At 44.7% G+C, this 21,444-nt stretch overlaps 1 protein-coding gene across 2 annotated transcripts in view; it reads left to right on the forward strand.

Moving 5' to 3' along the window:
• GRID1 (glutamate ionotropic receptor delta type subunit 1) overlaps nucleotides 1-21,444 on the forward strand; it is a 666,917-nt gene that overhangs the window by 435,899 nt on the left and 209,574 nt on the right. For both annotated transcript variants that reach the window (XM_067710323.1, XM_067710322.1), the window contains exon 6: nucleotides 9,314-9,484. In XM_067710323.1, coding sequence (XP_067566424.1) covers nucleotides 9,314-9,484 — 171 coding nt within the window. The remainder of the gene's footprint in view (nucleotides 1-9,313; nucleotides 9,485-21,444) is intronic.

The raw sequence follows: 21,444 nt of genomic DNA on the forward strand, positions 1-21,444 counted from the left end.
GAACCTGCCAAATATTTACCTTCTTCCACCTATAATAGTGAGATGATTCAAGAATACAATTGGGATTTAACCAAATGGAAAAGGTTGCACATGCTTCTCTTGGGCCCCTCAGAACTAGGCCTCCTTTTAATATTAATGACAGTGAACTTTGGAGAAGGCAGGCGAGTGAAGCAAATGTAAATTGTAGCATAAGAACTGAGGTTTAGTCAGTCACACAGCCAAGACACATAGAGAGGGATCTGGGAGATGGATAGGTATCCCAAGAAAAAGGCAGGGTCATGCCGTAAAGAATTAAAATTCTATATACAAGGTTGAGTGGTATGTCTTTCAGAAGAATAATTAGCTTGAATGACACTCCCAAAAGGAAAAGAACTAAAAAAGGTGGAAGTAATGTATTTTAAAAATAGTTTTAAATAGGTCACTGAACAGTCAAGAATAATGTCCACAAGAGCCAAATATAAAGGGAAAATGGAAACTCTGGGAAATAGTTGAGCTTCAAATTAGGTTTTGCCTTAAATCTATTGGTCACGCTGCAGAGACCTTGAGCTTCCGTTCTTCTGGCTGTGTGGGACATAGAACACATGAGGTCCAGTGTAAGGACCAAGCAAATGAGAGATTTCCACGTACAGCTGGAGACTTACATCCTCACTCTAAGGGCTGATGAGAAACAAACCCACTGTGCAGAAGGGAATAGGAAGGGAAATTTCCTGCCTTGACTCGGAGTTGCCTAGGGGAGGGATATTTTCTTGAGAAGTGATGACTCTCATGCAGGCTTGTGATCCAAGTCACACCACCTATGGTGCCTAACAAAGCACAAAGGAAAATCTCGTGTTAAATTATGTGGTTATAGATTGGGAGGGATCCTAGCGAGGGGGTAGAAGCAAGCGTAAATATTTTCCGAAGTAATGGCAATTGCGTCAAGCTTCAGAGAATTCCTAAGGAAGTTCTAGGAGAATAAGATTGCATGTGAGAAAGAAAGGGAGGGAGGGAGGGAGGGAGGGTGGAAGGAAGGAAGGGAGGGAGGGAGGGAGGGTGGAAGGAAGGGAGGGAGGGAGGAAGAAAGGGAGGGAGGGAGGGAGGGAGGGAGGGTGGAAGGAAGGAAGGGAGGGAGGGAGGGTGGAAGGAAGGGAGGGAGGGAGGAAGAAAGGGAGGGAGGGAGGGAGGGTGGAAGGAAGGAAGGGAGGGAGGGAGGGAGGGTGGAAGGAAGGGAGGGAGGGAGGAAGAAAGGGAGGGAGGGAGGGTGGAAGGAAGGAAGGGAGGGAGGGAGGGAGGGTGGAAGGAAGGAAGGGAGGGAGGGAGGGAGGGTGGAAGGAAGGGAGGGAGGGAGGAAGAAAGGGAGGGAGGGTGGAAGGAAGGAAGGGAGGGAGGGAGGGAGGGTGGAAGGAAGGAAGGGAGGGAGGAAGGAAGGAAGGAAGGAAGGAAGGAAAGAAAAAGGGAAGGAGGGCGGGTGAGAGAGAAAGAAAAGCCATCATGAGTGAAATCCCAGGAAAAAAAAAAAGGGGGGGGACAGCTTCATCAGATCTGAAGTGACTTTAGATATTAGAATTATCCGACATAGAATATGAAATAAGTATGTGCCTAGACATGTTTCAAAAGTAAAGAGATGCTGGGAAATATGAGCAAGGAGTAAAAACACGTTTTAAAAAGAAGCAGAATGAAGAAAGAAACAGAGCTTCAGGAAATTAAAAACCTAATAATTGAAACTAAAAGAAAAATCAAGGTGGACACATACAGAGAAAGTATTAGTGAAGTGGGAAATATGAAGAGATTATTTAGGATGTAGCCCAGGGAAACAAAGAGGTGGAAAATATGAAGGAGAGGTTAATATACATAAAAGATAGAATAAGATCTAACGTACTGTTGGTTGGATTTCCAGAAGGAAATAGGAGATGACAGGGAAAAATAACATGAAAGGATATTACGGTTTTGACCTCTCTAGAATTATTGAAAGAAACTAAACCCCAGATCTAGGAAGCCCAAGGATCGGGAGCAGAATAAAAATAAGAAATCCACACCTCATAGTGTGACCGCAGAACACCAGAGACTATAAAAAGTCTGAAGAGCATCCACAGAGAAAACACAGGTCATCTTCAAAGGAATGACACTTAAACTGATTCCTAATAACCGGAGGTTGTGGCCTGAATAATGGTTCACAAAGATATCCAGGGCCTAGTCCCTGGAAACTGCAAGCGTCACCTTATATGGCAGAAGAGATTTTGTAACATGATTAAGTTAACAGTCTTGAAATGGGGAGATTACCTTGGGTTATCCAAGTGTACCCGAAATACAACCCCAGGTGTCCTTTTAAGAGGGAGGCAAAGGGATATTTAACTATACAGAAGAAGAGAAGGCAATGTGACCTGGGAGGAAGAGATTGGAGTGATGTGGCTACAAGCAAAGAAGTGCTGGCAACCACGAGAAACTGTAAGAGGCAAGGAACAGATTCTCCCCTAGAGCCTCTGGAAGGAGTATATCCTTGCCAACATTCTGATATCAGCCCAGTGAGACTGATTTTTAGACTTCTGGCCTGTGGAACTGTGACAGAATAAAATGCTGTTGTTCCAAGCCACTAAGTTTGTGTTAATTTGTTATTGCAACCATAGGAAAATAATACACTGGACAAAAATAGAAGCAAGAATACAGTGTAATATTATCTTCACTGTGCTATGAAAAATAGTGTTCAACTTTAGAATTTTCTATTTCAAGAGTGAGCTAAACAAAAGATATTTTCCAATAAATAGAAACTAAGTTTATCACCAGCAAACCCACATTAAAGGAAATCCTAAACGATATACTTCAGGGGGAGAAAAATGATCTCAGATGTAAGGTTTGAGGTCCACAGAAGAATGTATAACAAATATATTGATAAATATTGGTTAAGTAGATAAATATTAACTGTATAAAATAATGGAAATTATGTGTGATAAGAGGGCACAAAGAAAGATAGAATTAAAATACTAGATATCATCACATTAGTTGAAATGATGGTGATTAGAGATAAAGACTGAGGAAGAGAGTAAAAAATATTAATTTTACACTTTTATGCATATTAAAATATCTATGATATCCAATGAGAGAATAATGGATAATATAACTTCTAAAAGAGGGTAAGAAAATGAAAATAGGAAAAAATCATTCCAAGAGGAAGCTAAAAAGAAGGAAGAAAAAAGAAATGGTAAAATATGTAAATAATACGATAAAATTAATCCATATACGTATGTAATCATAATCCAATATAAATGGATTAAGATTTCTACTCAAATGTCTAGGACGGATATAAAAAACCGAGTATATTTTGCTTACAGGAGTCCCACCTAAAATGTGAGACAGAGGAAGACTGACAGCAAAGTAATGAGAAAAAAGCAGGCAGATTCTAACCAAAATAAAACTGGTGTAGATATGTTAATAACAGTAGACTATAAGGCAAGGTGCATTACTAGAAATAAAGAGGGTATCTAAATAATGATAAAAGGTTCAGTTGAGCAAGGAGGGGTTGTAATTCTAAACTTACATGTAATTAATAAAAGACAATATGGTTTTTGAAAATATAGACTGAATACAAAGAGAAATAGAAAAATTCCTCATCTAATGGACCTAAAAACAGACCATTGAAATCAACAACAATTGGACAGTGAACATGCATGAAACATTCATGCAAACTGTCACAAAATGAGGCTCAGTAAATTTTAAAGGATTTGTATCACACGGTCCACATTCTTGGGTTACAATACATTTAAACTTAAATTAATACGAAGATTACTAAAAAAAAAACCTCATGTTTGGAAAATTTTGGGAAAAAAATCTCTAGTAAACTGCTCATGGGTCAAAAATAAATCAAAAAGGAATTTTAGGGGCTTCCCTGGTGGCACAGTGGTTGAGAGTCCGCCTGCCGATGCAGGGGACACGGGTTCATGCCCCGGTCTGGGAAGATCCCACATGCCGCGGAGCGGCTGGGCCCGTGAGCCATGGCCGCTGAGCCTGTGCATCTGGAGCCTGTGCTCCGTGACGGGAGAGGCCACAACAGTGAGAGGCCCGCGTACCACAAAAAAAAAAAAAAAAAAAAGGAATTTTAGAAATAATGATACAATTAATATATGTGATAACTTCCGGGACACAACCAAAGCAATGTTTGGGTGTAGATATATAGTCTTAAATACTTCATTAGGAAAGACAAAAGCTTTCCTAAGCTTCACATGAAAAAATGTTTGAAAAATAACCACTTAATAAATCCAAAGAAAATAGAAAAATAAAAATAATCAAGATGAGTAGACATTAATGAAATAGAAAACCAACACATAAAAGAGTATCAGTTAAGCCAAAACTTACTTTTTAAAGAGAATTCATAAAATACACAGACTTCTAGGATCAAAGTAAGAGAGAAGACACAAATACAGATGATTAGAAACGGCTGATGGCACACAACTTTAGATGCACTGCAGAGAATAGAAGAAGTAGAGTGACATTGTGAACAACTTATGCCATTAATTGGAAAATTTGGACAACATGGCTGAATTTTTAGAAAAAAGTGACTTAGGGCAAGGAAGACAAAACAAGCAAAATCCCCATAAAAATAAGGAAATTTAATTAGTAATAAAAATCTTTCTACAAAGAAAACACCAGTTTAGATGAATTTATAGGCTAGTTCTACCTAACATTCTGGAAGCTGGAGAAGGTATTTGCAGCGTGTGACAAAAGCTTAATATCCAGAACTAAAAAAAAAAAGTCCCACAAATCAATATGCAAGATATCCAACCCAGGAAATTGGACAAAAACACAGATACAAGGAAGGAAACAAATGATTCATGAGTGTATGAAAGATATTTAACTCTATTAAGAATTAGGGAAGTGGAAATTAAAGTCCAGTGATGTACCAGTTCATTCTCACCAGATTGGCAAATATTAGGAAGTCATAGGCTATTAGGAGCAGGGAACGATGCAGAACAACAGGAACTCTCTTCACCACACACAATTATAAGTGGATACAAATCACTTTGGAAATTTGGTATTACCTAGTAAACTTGAACATGTACATATTCTCCCATGGAGGAATTCTAATTCTAGGTATATAGAGAAATTCTTAAAAGTGTGTACCAAGACACGCAGGCAGGAAAAATGTGCAGAGAAGCTTTGTTCCTAATAGCAAAGAAGCAAAAACATTCAAACGGTAATCACAATAGGGTGAATACATTGTGGCAGAATCACACAGCACAATAGTACCGCTGTGAAAATGAATAAACCAGAGCTGCATCCATCACCATGAATAGATCACAAACACTTAATGTTAAACCCAGTGGGTTTTAGACGTTGGTGAGCACTGGAATTGTCTGGAGAGCCGGTGGAGACACAGAAGCCTTGCTTGTGGAAATGGGACTGGACTGTACCTCTGTAATTTTGCCAATTCCCCAGGTGATCCTGATACACAGCAAAGTTTGAGAACCACTGTGTTAAAACACAGTTGTAAGAGGATGCAGACTGTTTAGCTTACACAAAGGTGAACAAAACGAACAAGACTAAGATATATATTATTTAGGTTACATACATAAGTTATAGCAAGACAAAGGCAGCTCCTGGTGAGGAGGAAATGGTAAGCATTTGGGGAGGAGGCATCCAACCAAGATGCAGGTTATTTTTTGATGGAAGGTACACTGAAATCATTTTATTATTCATACTTTATGTAATGTTTGTGCATTAAGATATATTTCACAAGGCAAACTTAAAAAGTAATCAAATAAGCAAGATTTATTTTGAGCCTGTGCCCTTCAGCACTTCAGTGAGCTTCTGGGTATGATGTGTTACTGTTTCATTGCTGCCTTGATGGCTTTGGTGAGGTCAGTGGAGATCACACAGTATATACACATTGTCTTGTTTCTTCTGCTCATCAGCAGCACTGTCTGGAAGGAATGTTCAACTGGGGCAGAGGGGAAGTTTGTTCTGCATGTGAGTTGTGTAAATAGGCTGCTTGCATTGCCCTCTGCACCCTTAGGAAGGCCTGGAGTTTGGTCCTGTTCACAGTGGTCCAGAGGCTGACCTGGTGTGCAGCCTGGAGGCAGTGCCTGCCTGACAGCAGCGAGCAGAGTGGGAGCAGATACCTGTGTGCAGCCCAGTGGTACTGAAGGGACATGGTAGGGCCAACAGGACAGAAGAGGGCCTGGCATGAAGCTGCCGGAACTGATTGATGATGCAGGCTTGGAAGTGTCCAAGGGAAGGATACATTCCTAGGAGAAGAAGTGACCCTTTTTCTTGCCTCCAAGCGATCCAGGGGAGTTGCTTCCATGGATTCTTAGAATGTGATTGCAGCTGTCTCTGTACTAGATACTAAGGATAAGCCCAGAGGTGTGGGGAGGTGGGTAGGAGTGCTTTGGCAGACAAGACTATGTGCTTCGACCCCAAGTGAGTGGGTGAAAACTGGGCCACGGGAGATGGGAGGTCTGCAGAAATCCAGCTGATCCTTACTCTGAGGAAGGCTTATAGCAGCTGATGGGTTGGAAGAAGCTGTACCAAGTTCTCATCTCTGTCCTGGGTAGGCAGAATTGAAAAGGAATAGTCGGAGATCAGGGCTACTTGGGACAGGGACCCAGCCCCCTTGATTAGGTCCTGGCTGCCCTGGCTTCTTTAGCCACTCACGCCAGGGGCTGCTGCATGTGGCCAGGGAAGGTGAGGGTTACACCTATTAGAAAGGTACTGTGTTTCCCCATCAGCCAGGCCCCCTACAATTTCCAGCGTTCTTCTTGGGGTACAGTAGGGAGGGTTCAGTGCCACTGACTCTCCCATCGGGGAGTTGAGGGTGCAGGAGAGGCTTAATAAAAGAACTTCTATGGTGACCTCTGCTATGAAAAGTAAGTGAGAAAAACAAAAGGTTTGTAACATATCCATTTCCTTTCCAAGGTGTGCTGGCTTTGATAAACCCCCTTATGCAAATTACATTCTTCATGACCTCGTGATTTTTCTAGGTAAAAAAAAAAAAAAGGGGGCTTCCCTGGTGGCGCAGTGGTTGGGAGTCCGCCTGCCGATGCAGGGGACACGGGTTCGTGCCCCGGTCCGGGAAGATCCCACATGCCGCAGAGTGGCTGGGCCCGTGAGCCATGGCCACTGAGCCTGCACGTCCGGAGCCTGTGCTCCGCGACGGGAGAGGCCACAACAGTGAGAGGCCCGCGTACCGCAAAAAAAAAAAAATCCCCCCTCCCCCACCGCAAAGGCCTCTATATTCCTTCTCCAGGTAAAGCTGACCACTCCACTTATTGCTCTTTCTTATAGTTCTACTTACTATTAGGTCAGAATATGATTTCTCTCATCCTACTATCCTATGCTTGGGGCAAGGCATCCATTAGCAGGACAGCTAAGAGCAGAGCACAAATGTCCAGGCTTAGCTACATTCTCTGCTTCATTTCCTGAAGCCCAACTGGGTCCTGGGCCCGTCTCACTTGGTGGTCCTATATTGCAATTTCCACACCATTGATTGTCAGTTGGTCCCAATCCAACAAGATCATTGTCCCTTAAACAGACTTTTGTCTGAAATACAAAGTTTAAGTGGCTTAAACCCAGATTCAATAGGTAATAGCACTTCAATTCTTTTGAAATGCCTGTAGTTCTGCATACTTGGGAACTACTGATCATTCTAAAAGGATGCAATTCTTAATTTCCTCCTTTCTCCCAGATCTAGCATATGGCTACAACTGACCAGTCTACACACTCATATTGAGTACCTAGGACATTCCTGAAATACTTTGTTTACCCTTATACCCTTAAACATGTTATGTTCTTGTTTAAGTGATTTTGAAACTCCTGATCACTCATTTCCAACCTCATTAGGTCCATTTATACCATCTCACTGTCTCAACTCTAGACTGTGTCATCTGCAAGGAGGAAGACTTAAGACCAATTTTAAAACACAGTTATTCACAGTTAAAATCTTGACTTGCAGCCAACACTGATGGAGTCACTTCTTAGAACCAGCGAACCAGGGCTCTCTTAACCTGACTCTCTCCCACCACCAAAACCCTTGGTGAATGTCCGTTTCTTGTAGCTCCTGTGTTGATCTCAGACATGGAGCTGTTTTGTTCCTCTCTAATCCTCACTCCATACAGCAGCCAGAGATTTTTTAAAATGTAAATCTGATTGTGGCTTGTTGGTGGATAAAATCTTTCAAGGGCTTCTCATTGTCTCTAGTGAGGATGATTTAGCGGGATTTACTGAACCCCACACCCACATCTGGCCCAGGACACAGATCCCATGCTGCCTTTGACCATCTCTCCCCCCTGCCAGTGGCCCTGCCCCTCCCTAGGTTGGAGGGGCACCCCGCTACCTGTACCTGAATAGGGTACCACAGGGTGCCATCTGTTGCCCGCATCTTCAGGAGCACGGCCAACGACTCAGCTCTGCACTGCCCCTCCCCCTCCCCCCCTACCTGCAAGCACTTTGCCTAACAAGGTCATCCTTCAGGTTCAGCTTCAGCGCTAATTCCTCACACAAGCCTCGTCCTGGAAAGAGCTCCGCTTAGCCTGCTCCCTTTGCTATTTCTATGCATGAAAGTGCTCATTTTCAATAGGATAATAATAGGATCTTCCTCATAGAATTCCTAAGGTTGTTGTGAGTACCAGCTGATAAAATGTGTGTAAAGAGCTTAGCAAATGGTCTCATGTGGAAGCACGATAGGTTTCCTTTGCCCCTAGATTTCCATATGACATCACTCAGCATATTTCATTCTCTGATGAAACCTTGAGTTTCATCAGATGGGATTAAGCCTGACTCATTCACTGCTATATGCCCAGTGCTCAACACAGAACAAATCACAGAGGAGCTGTTGGGTAGATTTTGTGCAATGAATGAGTGGACATATTTTTAAAATTTGTACGCAAATCTTTTTTTAAAAGAAAATCTAATTATTAAAGAATTAGGGGAAACTCATTGCATTTTGGTCAACTGTGCCAGAGAAAACCAGTTTTCCTTGTCTAAATCAGCTAGATGACTCCCAACAGGAAATTTAGCCTTTAATTCCAGCTAATGCCTGTTGTGACATTTGACAGCACTGGTTCTTTTTGAGTTTGACTCCATGGAAGCCAGTGCATTGGTGGTTTAGCTGCAGATATCTTTTCCTGTCCTTCAGGGAAGGTGTTGAATAATCCTGTTTGCATTTTAGGGTAAGCAAGTATTATTTGTCAATAAGCAACAAATGAATTCTTTGACCTTGGGCCCAAACTCATAACCCCTTTGGCATCAGCTATTTAGGCTGTAGACCTAGACAACTACTGGTAAGTCTTTTGCAGAGATCATGAGCTCATGAGTCAATGGTAAACATTTCTGGTTATCTTCCCAGGAAATCAGTGACCCCGAGATCCTGGATCTGGTCCACAGCGCCCTTGGCAGGATGACCGTGGTCCGGCAGATCTTCCCATCTGCAAAGGACAGCCAGAAATGCATGAGGAACAACCACCGCATCTCTTCCCTGCTCTGCGACCCCCAGGAAGGCTACCTCCAAATGCTGCAGGTCAGTGCTTGCCTCCCAAGATCCCTCCAGGAGGAAGTCTCACCCGTACGCTTGGCCTGTCACGGTCAACAATGTGCCTCAGCTCTCGGCTGAGTGCTGTTGCTCACCAACTTCAGTAACTAGAACTCTGTCATTTGCTGACATTGAAACCAGTCCACTGGGCAGTGCCTCTAAGCACATTAGCAGGCAGTTATGGCCACTGTCAGCAGACAGGACATATGAGCTCACTGGGTGCCTCTAATATTTAAAAGTTGCATGCTTAGGGAGTAAGGAGAGTCCTGTCTTTTAGGCTTCTGTGATGACTGTTTTGTGGGGCATGATTTCATCTGGCAGGACTGGGGGTAGGGCCTTCCTGTGGGGAGTCATCATTTTGAACCTGTTTTAAGTTCTTCCGTGTAGAAAGTCAATAATATGGAAACAACTGGGAACTGTCCCAGTTCATCTTCTGAATGCTGAGGCTTAGGTCAACCAGAACATGCTGGATTCCCAGCTGAGCAGGGAGGGGCAAAAGGGTAGGAGCATCACTTGCCCACCTGTTCCGTTCCTTCCAAGATGAGAAGTACGGTGTGTACGGTTAGTTATTCTGCCACTCTCTTGACATAGGTGCAATCAGGGTTAGCTCCTCTTGGGCCTGGGAGGGGGATGTGGAGCTGTGCACCAGTTGTGAGAGGTGGTTTTCTCCCTGGATGTTTGGGGGTAACAGTGAAGCACTGTGGAGACTGGAGACTGTCTGTTGGTAGCCCGGCCTCTGCGTCTCCACTAGGAATATAGCACCCAAGAAAACATTCATTTGACACTTGGAAATTTCTCCCGGTTGGGTTTGTGAAAAGTGCTCAGAAGTTTCTGCATGAGATATGCTTGCCACTCGGCATTTGAAAATAGTTACACCTTCTTTACTCAGCCAGGCGTAAGGATTGTAGGGCAGAAATGGGCTGTGTCTGCCACCTGAGTATGGGGGCCACCCCAGAACACCTTGGTATCATCTAATCAGGGGGCACATGATTTGCGGAGGGGGGTTATTAGAATCTCTATGGTAGGCTGGGTACATGTGTGATTTGCCAAGGTACCAAATCCAGTCCATAATCTTATATGGGGGGGGTGGTGCGGGGAGAGGAAGCACGCTCCAACAGGCGGCAAACGCTAGAAATATGTTCTTGGTTGATAGGGAAGCACAGAAGACACTGAGATTTTAGCTGGAGTAACTCCCTCTTCCCCAAAGCCCATGGCTCCAGGGAGCCATCACAAGGTCTGGGGTCTTTCTGAGGTGGTGAAGGGTTGACCGAGAGAGTGGACCAAAGGCCTCCACAGGGCCATGGACTTGAGAGCCCTGGGCATATGGGCCAGACGTGGAAGGTGCTTAATGCAAGGATTTGTGGTTTTGGATCCTGCCGTGACCTGTCCTGCCTTCCTCTCTTCTGGAGTTTGGAAGAAGAGGTGAGGGGGTCTCATGGTTCCTCTGTATTTACCATCCCACTCTCCGTGTGGATGCAAGTGCAGTGCGACCACGTGGCCCAGGCAGTGTGTGCTCATCCCCACCCGGGGCAGGACGGGGAGGTGCCGGCCACTCTGTGTGGGGGCCAGACCCCGGGAGGGTCTCACTCCTAGGAAGTTCTCCCCAGGTTCTCTCTCCTCAAAGGGCTTCGTCCTCCTCCAAACGTACACCAGGCCTGCTGCACCCTGCCCCATTATCCCCCATCCATTTTCCTCAGTTCTTGCTTTACCATACTGCACTTCTACTCCAGGAGAAAGGAGGGCTGCTTCCCGGTACACCAGCACGTGCTGCCTTGATGGGGTGGAGGGAGAGGAGAAAGTACTTCCTGTCTAGGTCTTGATTATTCATTGCGCCCTGGGCAAAAGGCTTAGGTGAGCTCTTTGGTTGCACATCAAACACATTGGATACAAAGAATCTGTCCTGGAGGCCAAGACAGAAAAGGAGACTGATGGTAGCAGCAAGGAATGCAGTAGAGGGCTTTCTGAAATGACACACAACCATTAGGAGGATGAACAAAGCCATGGCTCTGAGGTGGATGGCTAGTCATCATCAAGTGAGGTCAGTGCAATATCGAACCTAGAATCCTGGCCACCCTACCTCTCTTTGTTCCTTCTGAGACCCAGGCACTACATAAAGTGCAAGATTTAAGAGTGAAATCATAGAGATCTTGTAACAGTAGTAGGAGCAGTAGTAACAGTAGCAGCAGTAGCAGTAATAGTAGCAGTAGTCACAGTAGCAGCAGCAGTGGCTATAGTAGTGTTAGTAATAGTAGCGGTAGCAGTAGTAGTGATGGCGGCAGTAATAGTAGCAGCAGTAATAGCAGCAGAAGGAGTAGTAGCAGTAGTAGCAGCAGTAATAGTAACAGTAGCAGCAGTAGCAGTAATAGTAGCAGTAGTCACAGTAGCAGCAGCAGTGGCTATAGTAGTGTTAGTAGTAGTAGCAGTAGCAGTAGTATAGTAATCGTAGCAGCAGTAATAGCAGCCCAAGTAGTAGCAGTAGTAGCAGCAGTAATAGAAGTAATAGTAGCAGTAGCAGCAGTAGCAGTAATAGTAGCAGCAGTCACAGTAGCAACTGTAGTACCTGTAGTAGTGTTAGTAATAGTAGCGGTAGCAGTAGTAGTGATAGCAGCAGTAGTAGTAATAGTAGCGGTAGTAGTAGTAATAGTAACAGTAGCAGCAGTAGCAATAATAGTAGCAGAAGTCACAGTAGCAACCGTAGTACCTGTAATAGTGTTAATAATAGTAGTGGTAGCAGTAGTAGTGATAGCGGCAGAGGTAGTAATAGTAGCAGTAGTGGTAGTAGTAGTAGTAGTAATAGTAGCAGTAGCAGTAGTAGTGATAGCGGCAGTGGTAGTAATAGTAGTGGTAGTGGTAATAGTAGTAGTAATAGTAGCAGTAGCAGCAGTAGCAGTAATAGTAGCAGAAGTCACAGTAGCAACCGTAGTACGTGTAGTAGTGTTAGTAATAGTAGCAGTAGTAGTGATAGCGGCAGAGGTAGTAATAGTAGCAGTAGCGGTAGTAGTAATAGTAGCAGAAGCAGAAGCAGAAGCAGCACTGGCAATAGTAGAAGTAGTAGCAACAGCAGCAACAGCACAGGAGCCAGCTTGCTTGGGTTCAAATTCCAGTAACTCTCGTTACTAACTGTTTATTATTATTTATTTGTCATTCTGTGCCTCAGTTTCCTTCTGTGTAAACTGGGGATTAGAACACTACCTACCCCTCAGAGTCATAATGAAAATTAAAGGGGAGAACACATAGAAAGCAGTTTGAACAAGGCTGAGCTATTAACAGTACCGCTCTGGAGGAGGGAGCCAGGTGTGTTCAGGGTTTCCACGGAAAGGCTGAACACGGCCTCGTTGTTTTTTGTATGATGTAGTCCGCTCCCTTCCTGAGCATGCTCTTGGAAAGCCTCACAGTGGGTGGGAGAGCACTTCCCACCTGTCCAGCCCCTGATCACCAGCATCCAGCACCACTTACTGTCCGTATCAGTCACACAATCACCGCTGCCTTGTGTGGGAGAGGAGAGGCCTTGTCTTTGCGACCCGCTTAGCTCTTCAGACAACACCTTCTCCTTGGAGACTCTCGATAAGGACTGATGGGGTGGATCTGTTAAGAATGCAGGTCTTAACATAAGTTAAACTGTCTCTAGAAGCCTCTTTATAGATCCATAAATAAAATACGTTATTAAAGCAATCTGTCTCCATTCATGGCATCTCCTTCCTTGTGTGGGCTATGAAGAGAGGCCAACGTGGATTTATTTACTCATCCTACCCAACCACCATTTGGGCAGATTCATCTCATTTACAAGTCATTCCCTTCACGTTTCCTCAGTAGCTATTACCACTTCTTTCTTTCTTAATGACAGTGTAGAGGGCAAACTAATTTCTACTAGCCTCTAGCTGTGAGATTTATGGAGAAGATTCTAACATGTTTAGCACAAGCAACTGAAGGAAAAAAAAAACAAAACAGCATTGATGTCGTGGATTATTAACTTTGTCTTGATGAAATTAATCAAAATCCTTTTGGAAGTGGAACCCTCAAGTCCATCTTTAGTTTCTCCCCCAGATGGCTGCTCTTGGGATGATAATTCTGGATTAGAAGTTTTCAAGCGGACCATCAAAAACAGGGAATTTTTACAGGATCATTCATCTCTCCGCTTCTGTACTGAGCTGGCGTCAGAAGCTCCATCGTCTTCTATTAGGCCTGTGGTCAGGGCTTTCTGTGCTCCAGAGCCAACCAGGCAGTTATAGCAAATGATTTTGGTTCCTATTTAGTAAAGAGAACATCTTTTGGAAGAAAAGTACTTAAATAAGTGGCTTCTAGTGGCTCCAAAAGTATTGCCTTTGCCAGTGTGCAGTGCTGTTGTTTATTTTTCCCTACAAAGCACTGTCTTATTTGGGTGTTTCTGATTCTTGTTTTCTCGACAAGTTAGTTTAGGGCCTGTCTTACTCAGCTAGTAATAAAAGTGACAAGCAGACCTTAAGGACTCCTGAGACTTTGCTCAGATGTCATGGGTAGCCTTGGTCAGAAATGCATGTTTAGCATCCTTGGTCTCCAGAACCGCATTGCCTGGTGACTTCAGGGCTATAATTGACCTAACAGACACATTGTCACATTGCTACCCCATTTCTATTCAAATGTGTTTCCAAGGCGGGACAGGCGAATGAGAGAAGCTGTGTTGTCTGGTCACTGTGAAGCCTGATCCTTGAATTAGGCTGCAGGGGCTAATGTGGTATTATTATAAAATGCTCCCTCAGGTTGGAATTTCTCTTCTTTGTGCATTTTAAAATTGTGGAATGGCTTGATAGATGGAATCACTCCTTCCTCACTCAATCTATTAAAGCATTTCACCCCGCCCCTTACATCCCTGTTTCTGAAAGGCTTTCTGGACTTCTCCCTAGCTTACAAGTTTTTTGTCAACCTGCCTGTAGAATTCTTTCCTCTGGAGCAACACTGAGCCTCCTCACATCAGAGCTACCTTGGACTTCATGTCACTTTCTCTGGTTTTCTTCACCCTAAAGACCCAGATGGAACATGTAGGGACCAGACTGGGGAAGCGTGAGCATCGATGCCTTTGTCAGGGCCAGTTGAACAGGGGGTCTGCTTGGGTGCAGCTGGTTGCAGTTCTGGCCGCCAGTGGCCATGTGTACAACTGGAGGCCAGAGAGCCTCGGGTATAGCAAATGCTCCTCCACAACTCTCCCCCCTCCCCCCTCCTCGGATTCAACATGAGCAGAGATCCCCATCCTCTTGGCCCTCTGCCACCATCGGCTCCCTCCTCAGGCCTGGCCATGGCGCCCTCTCTCAGGACGGGTGGGCTGGCAGCAGGTTGGCAGAGAGCTCTCGCCTGGAGATGGATTTCTCAAGCTGTGACATCTGGGCGTCAGCTTGTCCTCCCAGCTGGACCCTCTGCCGGCTGCTTGTCTGACTTCGCTGGACGGCTAGAGCCTGTCTGAGGATCTGGTCAGAGGTCAGTTCCTGCTGTTTGCCTCTGTGAGGCCTCCCTGCACTTTGATTGATTAATTACTTCGCTTGATTAATGACGGAGGCAAGAGAAAACTGGGCTCTTTAGAAGCCTGGAGGAAATGCAGCCTTTCTTAATGAACACATTTCCCACAGTTTTAGCTGTGGTGTTGGGTGGATAATGGCCTGGTGGCGAGCTGCAGCTGGCCCGTGTGGCTGCGACCCTGGCCTGCCATTCATCTTCCTTTGCCTTCCAGGATGATTTGTACCTTGATAACGTGGATACACAACAGTTCCCTGGGCCCCTGGAGTGCAAGGGAGGCAAGGCTGGAGCACCCTAATATGACTTGCCTCAATTCTCAGATTTACTGTGGAGAAACGTGCACAGAGCACTGGGAAGGCAGGCAGCCAGTGACCTAGCAGGGCCGTCATCCTCCTGGGCCTCTCCCTTCCAGCCTGCCGGGGGTGGGCATAGGTCTCAGGCCGCTGAGGTCCAGATAGGATTGGACACGTACAGGTCTCCTGAAGAGCTCAGCGCATTACACAGGGGGCTTCTATTTTCATTACTCCTGGCCCTAATCCTGCCCCTAGGGACTCAGTAAGGAAGTAAACAAATCATCTGAGCTTCTGATGGGGCTGCCTCTACCCCACCCAGTACCGATCCAGATGGGAAATCAGTGTCTTTCCTGGTTTCAACAAGACAACAAATCCAAGTCTCGGAGATGGTGTCACATACGGTGGAGGTAGAGGTGGGACTTTCGCATTGCAGCTGCACAAACAGCCTCGAAGTTTCGAAGTCTTCCCGGAGAAGGCTTGTGTGCTTCTCCACAGCCCCACCTCGTCCACCCAGGGCCTCATCCTTGCTCCACATCTTGCTAGCTTCCCGTTCCCTATCTATCCTCTCTTTTCTCCCTCTGGGTCTTGACTCCAAAGTAAATTCTCCTCATTTTCTCATGAAGATCAATTTAACAATTTTACTGGTAGCCTTTGCTCCTGCTGACACAGGTATTTTCCTAAATAAAATATAGTTACTGATGTAATGGGGATTCTGGGTGTTAACTGTTCAAAAAAATGTTATCTTTCCATCCTTGGTCCTCTGGCTTCATGTGATTGGTCTTTAATTATCCAGCAGCCAGGAATGTCTGCCTGGGTTTCTCAAGAGCTGAAACCCCAGTCAAGAGCTCACAGCTGAATTCTGTCTTCCGTTTCCTGCAGATGTGAGGACCAGCCTCTTTTTTTTTTTTTCTTCTTTTTTTTTAACATCTTTATTGGAGTATAATTGCTTTACAATGGTGTGTTACTTTCTGCTTTATAACAAAGTCAGTCAGTTATACATATACATATATCCCCATATCTCCTCCCTCTTGCGTCTCCCTCCCTCCCAGCATCCCTATCCTACCCCTCTAGGTGGTCACAAAGCACCAAGCTGATCTCCCTGTGCTATGCGGCTGCTTCCTACTAGCTATCTATTTTACGTTTGGTAGTGTATATATGTCCATGCCTCTCTCTCACTTTGTCCCAGCTTACCCTTCCCCCTTCCCGTATCCTCAAGTCCATTCTCTAGTAGGTCTGTGTCTTTATTCCCGTCTTACCCCTAGGTTCTTCATGACATTTTTTTTTTCTTAGATTCCATATATATGTGTTAGCATACAGTATTTGTTTTTCTCTTTCTGACTTACTTCACTCTGTATCACAGACTCTAGGTCCATCCACCTCACTACAGATATCTCAATTTCGTTTCTTTTTATGGCTGAGTAATATTCCATTGTATATATGTGCCACATCTTCTTTATCCATTCATCCAATGATGGACACTTAGGTTGTTTCCATGTCCTCGCTATTGTAAACAGAGCTGCAATGAACATTTTGGTACATGACTCTTTTTCAATTATGGTTTTCTCAGGGTATATGCCCAGTAGTGGGATTGCTGTGTCGTATGGTAGTTCAATTTTTAGTTTTTTAAGGAACCTCCATACTGTTCTCCATAGTGACTGTATCAGTTTACATTCCCACCAACAGTGCAAGAGGATTCCCTTTTCTCCTCACCCTCTCCAGCATTTATTGTTTCTAGACTTTTTGATGATGGCCATTCTGACAGATGTGAGATGATATCTCATTGTAGTTTTGATTTGTATTTCTCTAACGATTAATGATGTTGAGCATTCTTTCATGTGTTTGTTGGCAATCTGTGTATCTTCTTTGGAGAAATGTCTGTTTAGGTCTTCTGCCCATTTTTGGATTGGATTGTTTGTTTTTTTGTTATTGAGCTGCATGAGCTGCTTGTAAATCTTGGAGATTAATCCTTTGTCAGTTGCTTCATTTGCAAATATTTTCTCCCATTCTGAGGGTTGTCTTTTGGTCTTGTTTATGGTTTCCTTTGCTGTGCAAAAGCTTTTAAGTTTCATTAGGTCCCATTTGTTTTTTTTTATTTCCATTTCCCTTTCTCTAGGAGGTAGGTCAAAAAGGATCTTGCTGTGATTTATGTCATAGAGTGTTCTGCCTATGTTTTCCTCTAAGAGTGTGATAGTGTCTGGCCTTACATTTAGGTGTTTAATCCATTTTGAGTTTATTTTTGTATGTGGTGTTAGCGAGTGTTCTAATTTCATACCTTTACATGTAACTGTCCAGTTTTCCCAGCCCCACTTACTGAAGAGGCTGTCTTTTCTCCACTGTACGTTCTTGCTTCCTTTATCAAAGATAAGGTGACCATATGTGCGTGGGTTTATCTCTGGGCTTTCTATCCTGTTCCCTTGATCTATATTTCTGTTTTTGTGCCAGTACCATACTGTCTTGATTACTGTAGCTTTGTAGTATACTCTGAAATCAGGGAGCCTGATTCCTCCAGCTCCATTTTTCTTTCTCAAGGTTGCTTTTGCTATTCGGGGTCTTTTGTGTTTTCATACAAATTGTGAACTTTTTTGTTCTAGTGCTGTGAAAAATGCCAGTGGTAGTTTGATAGGGATTACATTGAATCTGTAGATTGCTTTGGGTAGTAGAGTCATTTTCACAATGTTAATTCTTCCAATCCAAGAACATGGTATATCTCTCCATCTATTTGTATCATCTTTAATTTCTTTCATCAGTCAGTCTTATAATTTTCTGCATATAGGTCTTTTGTCTCCTTAGGTAAGTTTATTCCTAGATATTTTATTCTTTTTTGTTGCAGTGGTAAATGGGAGTGTTTTCTTAATTTCACTTTCAGATTTTTCATCATTAGTGTATAGGAATGCCAGAGATTTCTGTGCATTAATTTTGTATCCTGCAACTTCACCAAAATCGTTGATTAGCTCTAGTAGTTTTCTGGTAGCATCTTTAGGATTCTCTATGTATAGTATCATGTCATCTGCAAACAGTGACAGCTTTACTTCTTCTTTTCCGATTTGGATACCTTTTATTTCTTTTTCTTCTCTGCTTGCTGTGGCTAAAACTCCAAAACTCTGTTGAGTAATAGTGGTGAGAGTGAGCAACCTTGTCTTGTTCCCGATCTTAGTGGAAATGGTTTCAGTTTTTCACCATTGAGGACAATGTTGGCTGTGGGTTTGTCATATGTGGCCTTTATTATGTTGAGGAAAGTTCCCTCTATGCCTACTTTCTGCAGGGTTTTTATCCTAAATGGGTGTTGAATTTTGTCAAACGCTTTCTCTGCTTCTATTGAGATGATCATATGGTTTTTCTTCTTCAGTTTGTTAATATGGTGTATCACGTTGATTGATTTGTGTATATTGAAGAATCCTTGCATTCCTGGAATAAACCCCACTTGATCATGGTGTATGATCCTTTTAATGTGCTGTTGGATTCTGTTTGCTGGTATTTTGTTAAGGATTTTTGCATCTATATTCATCAGTGAATATAGCCAGTAGTTTTCTTTCTTTGTGACATCTTTGTCTGGTTTTGGTATCAGTGTGATGGTGGCCTCATACAATGAGTTTGGGAGTGTTCCTCCCTCTGCTATATTTTGGAAGAGTTTGAGAAGGATAGGTGTTAGCTCTTCTCTAAATGTTTGATAGAATTCACCTGTGAAGCCATCTGGTCCTGGGCTTTTGTTTGTTGGAAGATTTTTTTTTTTTTTGCGGTACGCGGGCCTCTCACTGCTGTGGCCTCTCCCGTTGCGGAGCACAGGCTCCGGACGCGCAGGCTCGGTGGCCCTGGCTCATGGGCCTAGCTGCTCCGCAGCATGTGGGATCTTCCCGGACTGGGGCATGGACCCGTGTCCCCTGCATCTGCAGACGGACTCTCAACTACTGTGCCACTGGGGAAGCCCTGTTGGAAGATTTTTCATCACAGTTTCAATTTCAGTGCTTGTGATTGGTCTGTTCATATATTCTATTTCTTCCTGATTCAGTCTTGGAAGGTTGTGCATTTCTAAGAATTTGTCCATTTCTTCCAGGTTGTCCATTTCGTTGGCATAGAGTTGCTTGTAGTAATCTCTCGTGATCTTTTGTGTTTCTGCAGTCTGTTGTTACTTCTCCTTTTTCATTTCTAATTCTGTTGATATGAGTCATCTCCCTTTTTTTCTTGATGAGTCTGGCTAATGGTTTATCAATTTTGTTTATCTTCTCAAAGAACCAGCTTTTAGTTTTATTGATCTTTGCTATCGTTTCCTTCATTTCTTTTTCATTTATTTCTGATCTGATCTTTATGATTTCCGATCCGACCGAAGCCCGAGCCTCAGCTCCCAGCCCCCGCCCACCCCGGCGGGTGAGCAGACAAGCCTCTCGGGATGGTGAGTGCTGGTCGGCACTGATCCTCTGTGCGGGAATCTCTCTGCTTTGCCCTCCGCACCCCTGTTGCTCCACTCTCCTCCGTGGCTCCGAAGCTCCCCCCCTCTGCCACCCGCAGTCTCCGCCCGCGAAAGGGCTTCCTAGTGTGTGGAAACCTTTCCTCCTTCACAGCTCCCTCCCACTGGTGCAGGACCCGTCCCTATCCTTTTGTCTCTGTTTATTCTTTTTTCTTTTGCCCTACCCAGGTACGTGGGGAGTTTCTTGCCTTTTGGGAGGTCTGAGGCCTTCTGCCAGCGTTCTGTAGGTGTTCTGTAGGAGTTATTCCACGTGTAGGTGTATTTCTGGTGTATCTGTGGGGAGGAAGGTGATCTCCACGTCTTACTCTTCCGCCGTCTTCCTCAACTCCCGAGGACCTGCCTCTTATTTAGGTATTGACTTTGGAAATGCAAGCTTTGCGAGGATGCCCCCATCTCATGGGAGCACATAACCCAGATACTGACTACAGATGGACAGTTCCACATGGAATATACCCATGTGGAGGTCCTGTTTCGTTTCGCAGGGTGGCTTCTGTCCTCCATCACTCCTATTCTAAGAGGCATCCTCTTCCCAAACACTTTGACGTCTGTTTACATCGGTGTTTTTACCTAAGAGCAGATTTAAAACTATTCATTCAACATCCATTAATTCCACAAACATCCCTTAAGCACTTATTATGGGCCAGTTCCTATGTTAGACATTTCACAAATGTTGTCTCTCCGAATTCTCACAAACTCCAAATCAATTGAGAATTTTAATCTCCATTTAGTAGCACGTTCCACTTATGGAGAATGGCATATGCAAAGGCCAAGAAGCCAAGGAGAGCAGGGGCTGAATTCAGTGTCTGAGGCAAGGGGTGAGAGGCAAGAAGTGTTTGGAAATCAATCATCAAGGAGGGCAGCTGCAGGGCACCGAGGCTTGGGGTGCAGCCCTTGGAGATGTGACAGGGCAGGATGTGCATCTGAGAACGACAGATCGGTGCAGGGTGGAATTGGAGGGTCTAGGCTGGGAGACGAGGTAACCAGGGGTTACCATCTCCCCAGGGAGAAATGGGGCACCTGAACTATGTGGTGGCCATGGGAAGTGACCATGTAGAGAGGATTTAGGAAGCTTCCCCAGGGGTGAAACCCCTAAGCCTGGGCAGGGGACAGGCAGCTGGTGACAGTGTGCAGGGCATGGCACCTCCCACAGGTACTGGGCTGCAGCTGCCCCTAGTCACATCCTGACTGCTTCTCCTCTCCCCTGTACACCTGGGTGGTCTTCCTGCAGGACTGGCTGTGCCCCAGGCTCCCGTGGCTGAGCCAGCCCTGCAGCGCAAATGTCAGGCCTTTGAAGTGGGCCAGGCCACTTCCCTTTCAGGAACCTGGGTCCGGGTATTGTAGAGGCCCTCACTCTGGGCCTTTCTATATTGGCAGCTTTTATAGAACACCCCGGGAGCAGAGAAGTGGCCTTTTCCTCAAAGGGCAGCTCTGCAACACTTCAGAACATGTAGACCTGAAAGGCCCGGATCAGGCCCAGGGGGCTATGGCAGTCGTGACCTTGCTGCCGGGCCAGGAGGAAGCCAGGGACATGCGCCCAGGTGAGCAGATTTCAGGCAGCGCTGGGGATGTGAGACTCAGGGCTGATCCTTGCTCAGTCTTTTGACCCAGAAGCTACAGAAGCCAGATATGACCCCTGCTTGCCCTTGAAAAGCTTTCGGACCAAGGGGCATTGGAGGAGAGGGTGAATGGTGGTGGAAGATAGAAACTGC

Source organism: Pseudorca crassidens, chromosome 16, assembly GCF_039906515.1.
Source record: "Pseudorca crassidens isolate mPseCra1 chromosome 16, mPseCra1.hap1, whole genome shotgun sequence".
In the NCBI taxonomy this organism is placed as follows: domain Eukaryota; kingdom Metazoa; phylum Chordata; class Mammalia; order Artiodactyla; family Delphinidae; genus Pseudorca; species Pseudorca crassidens.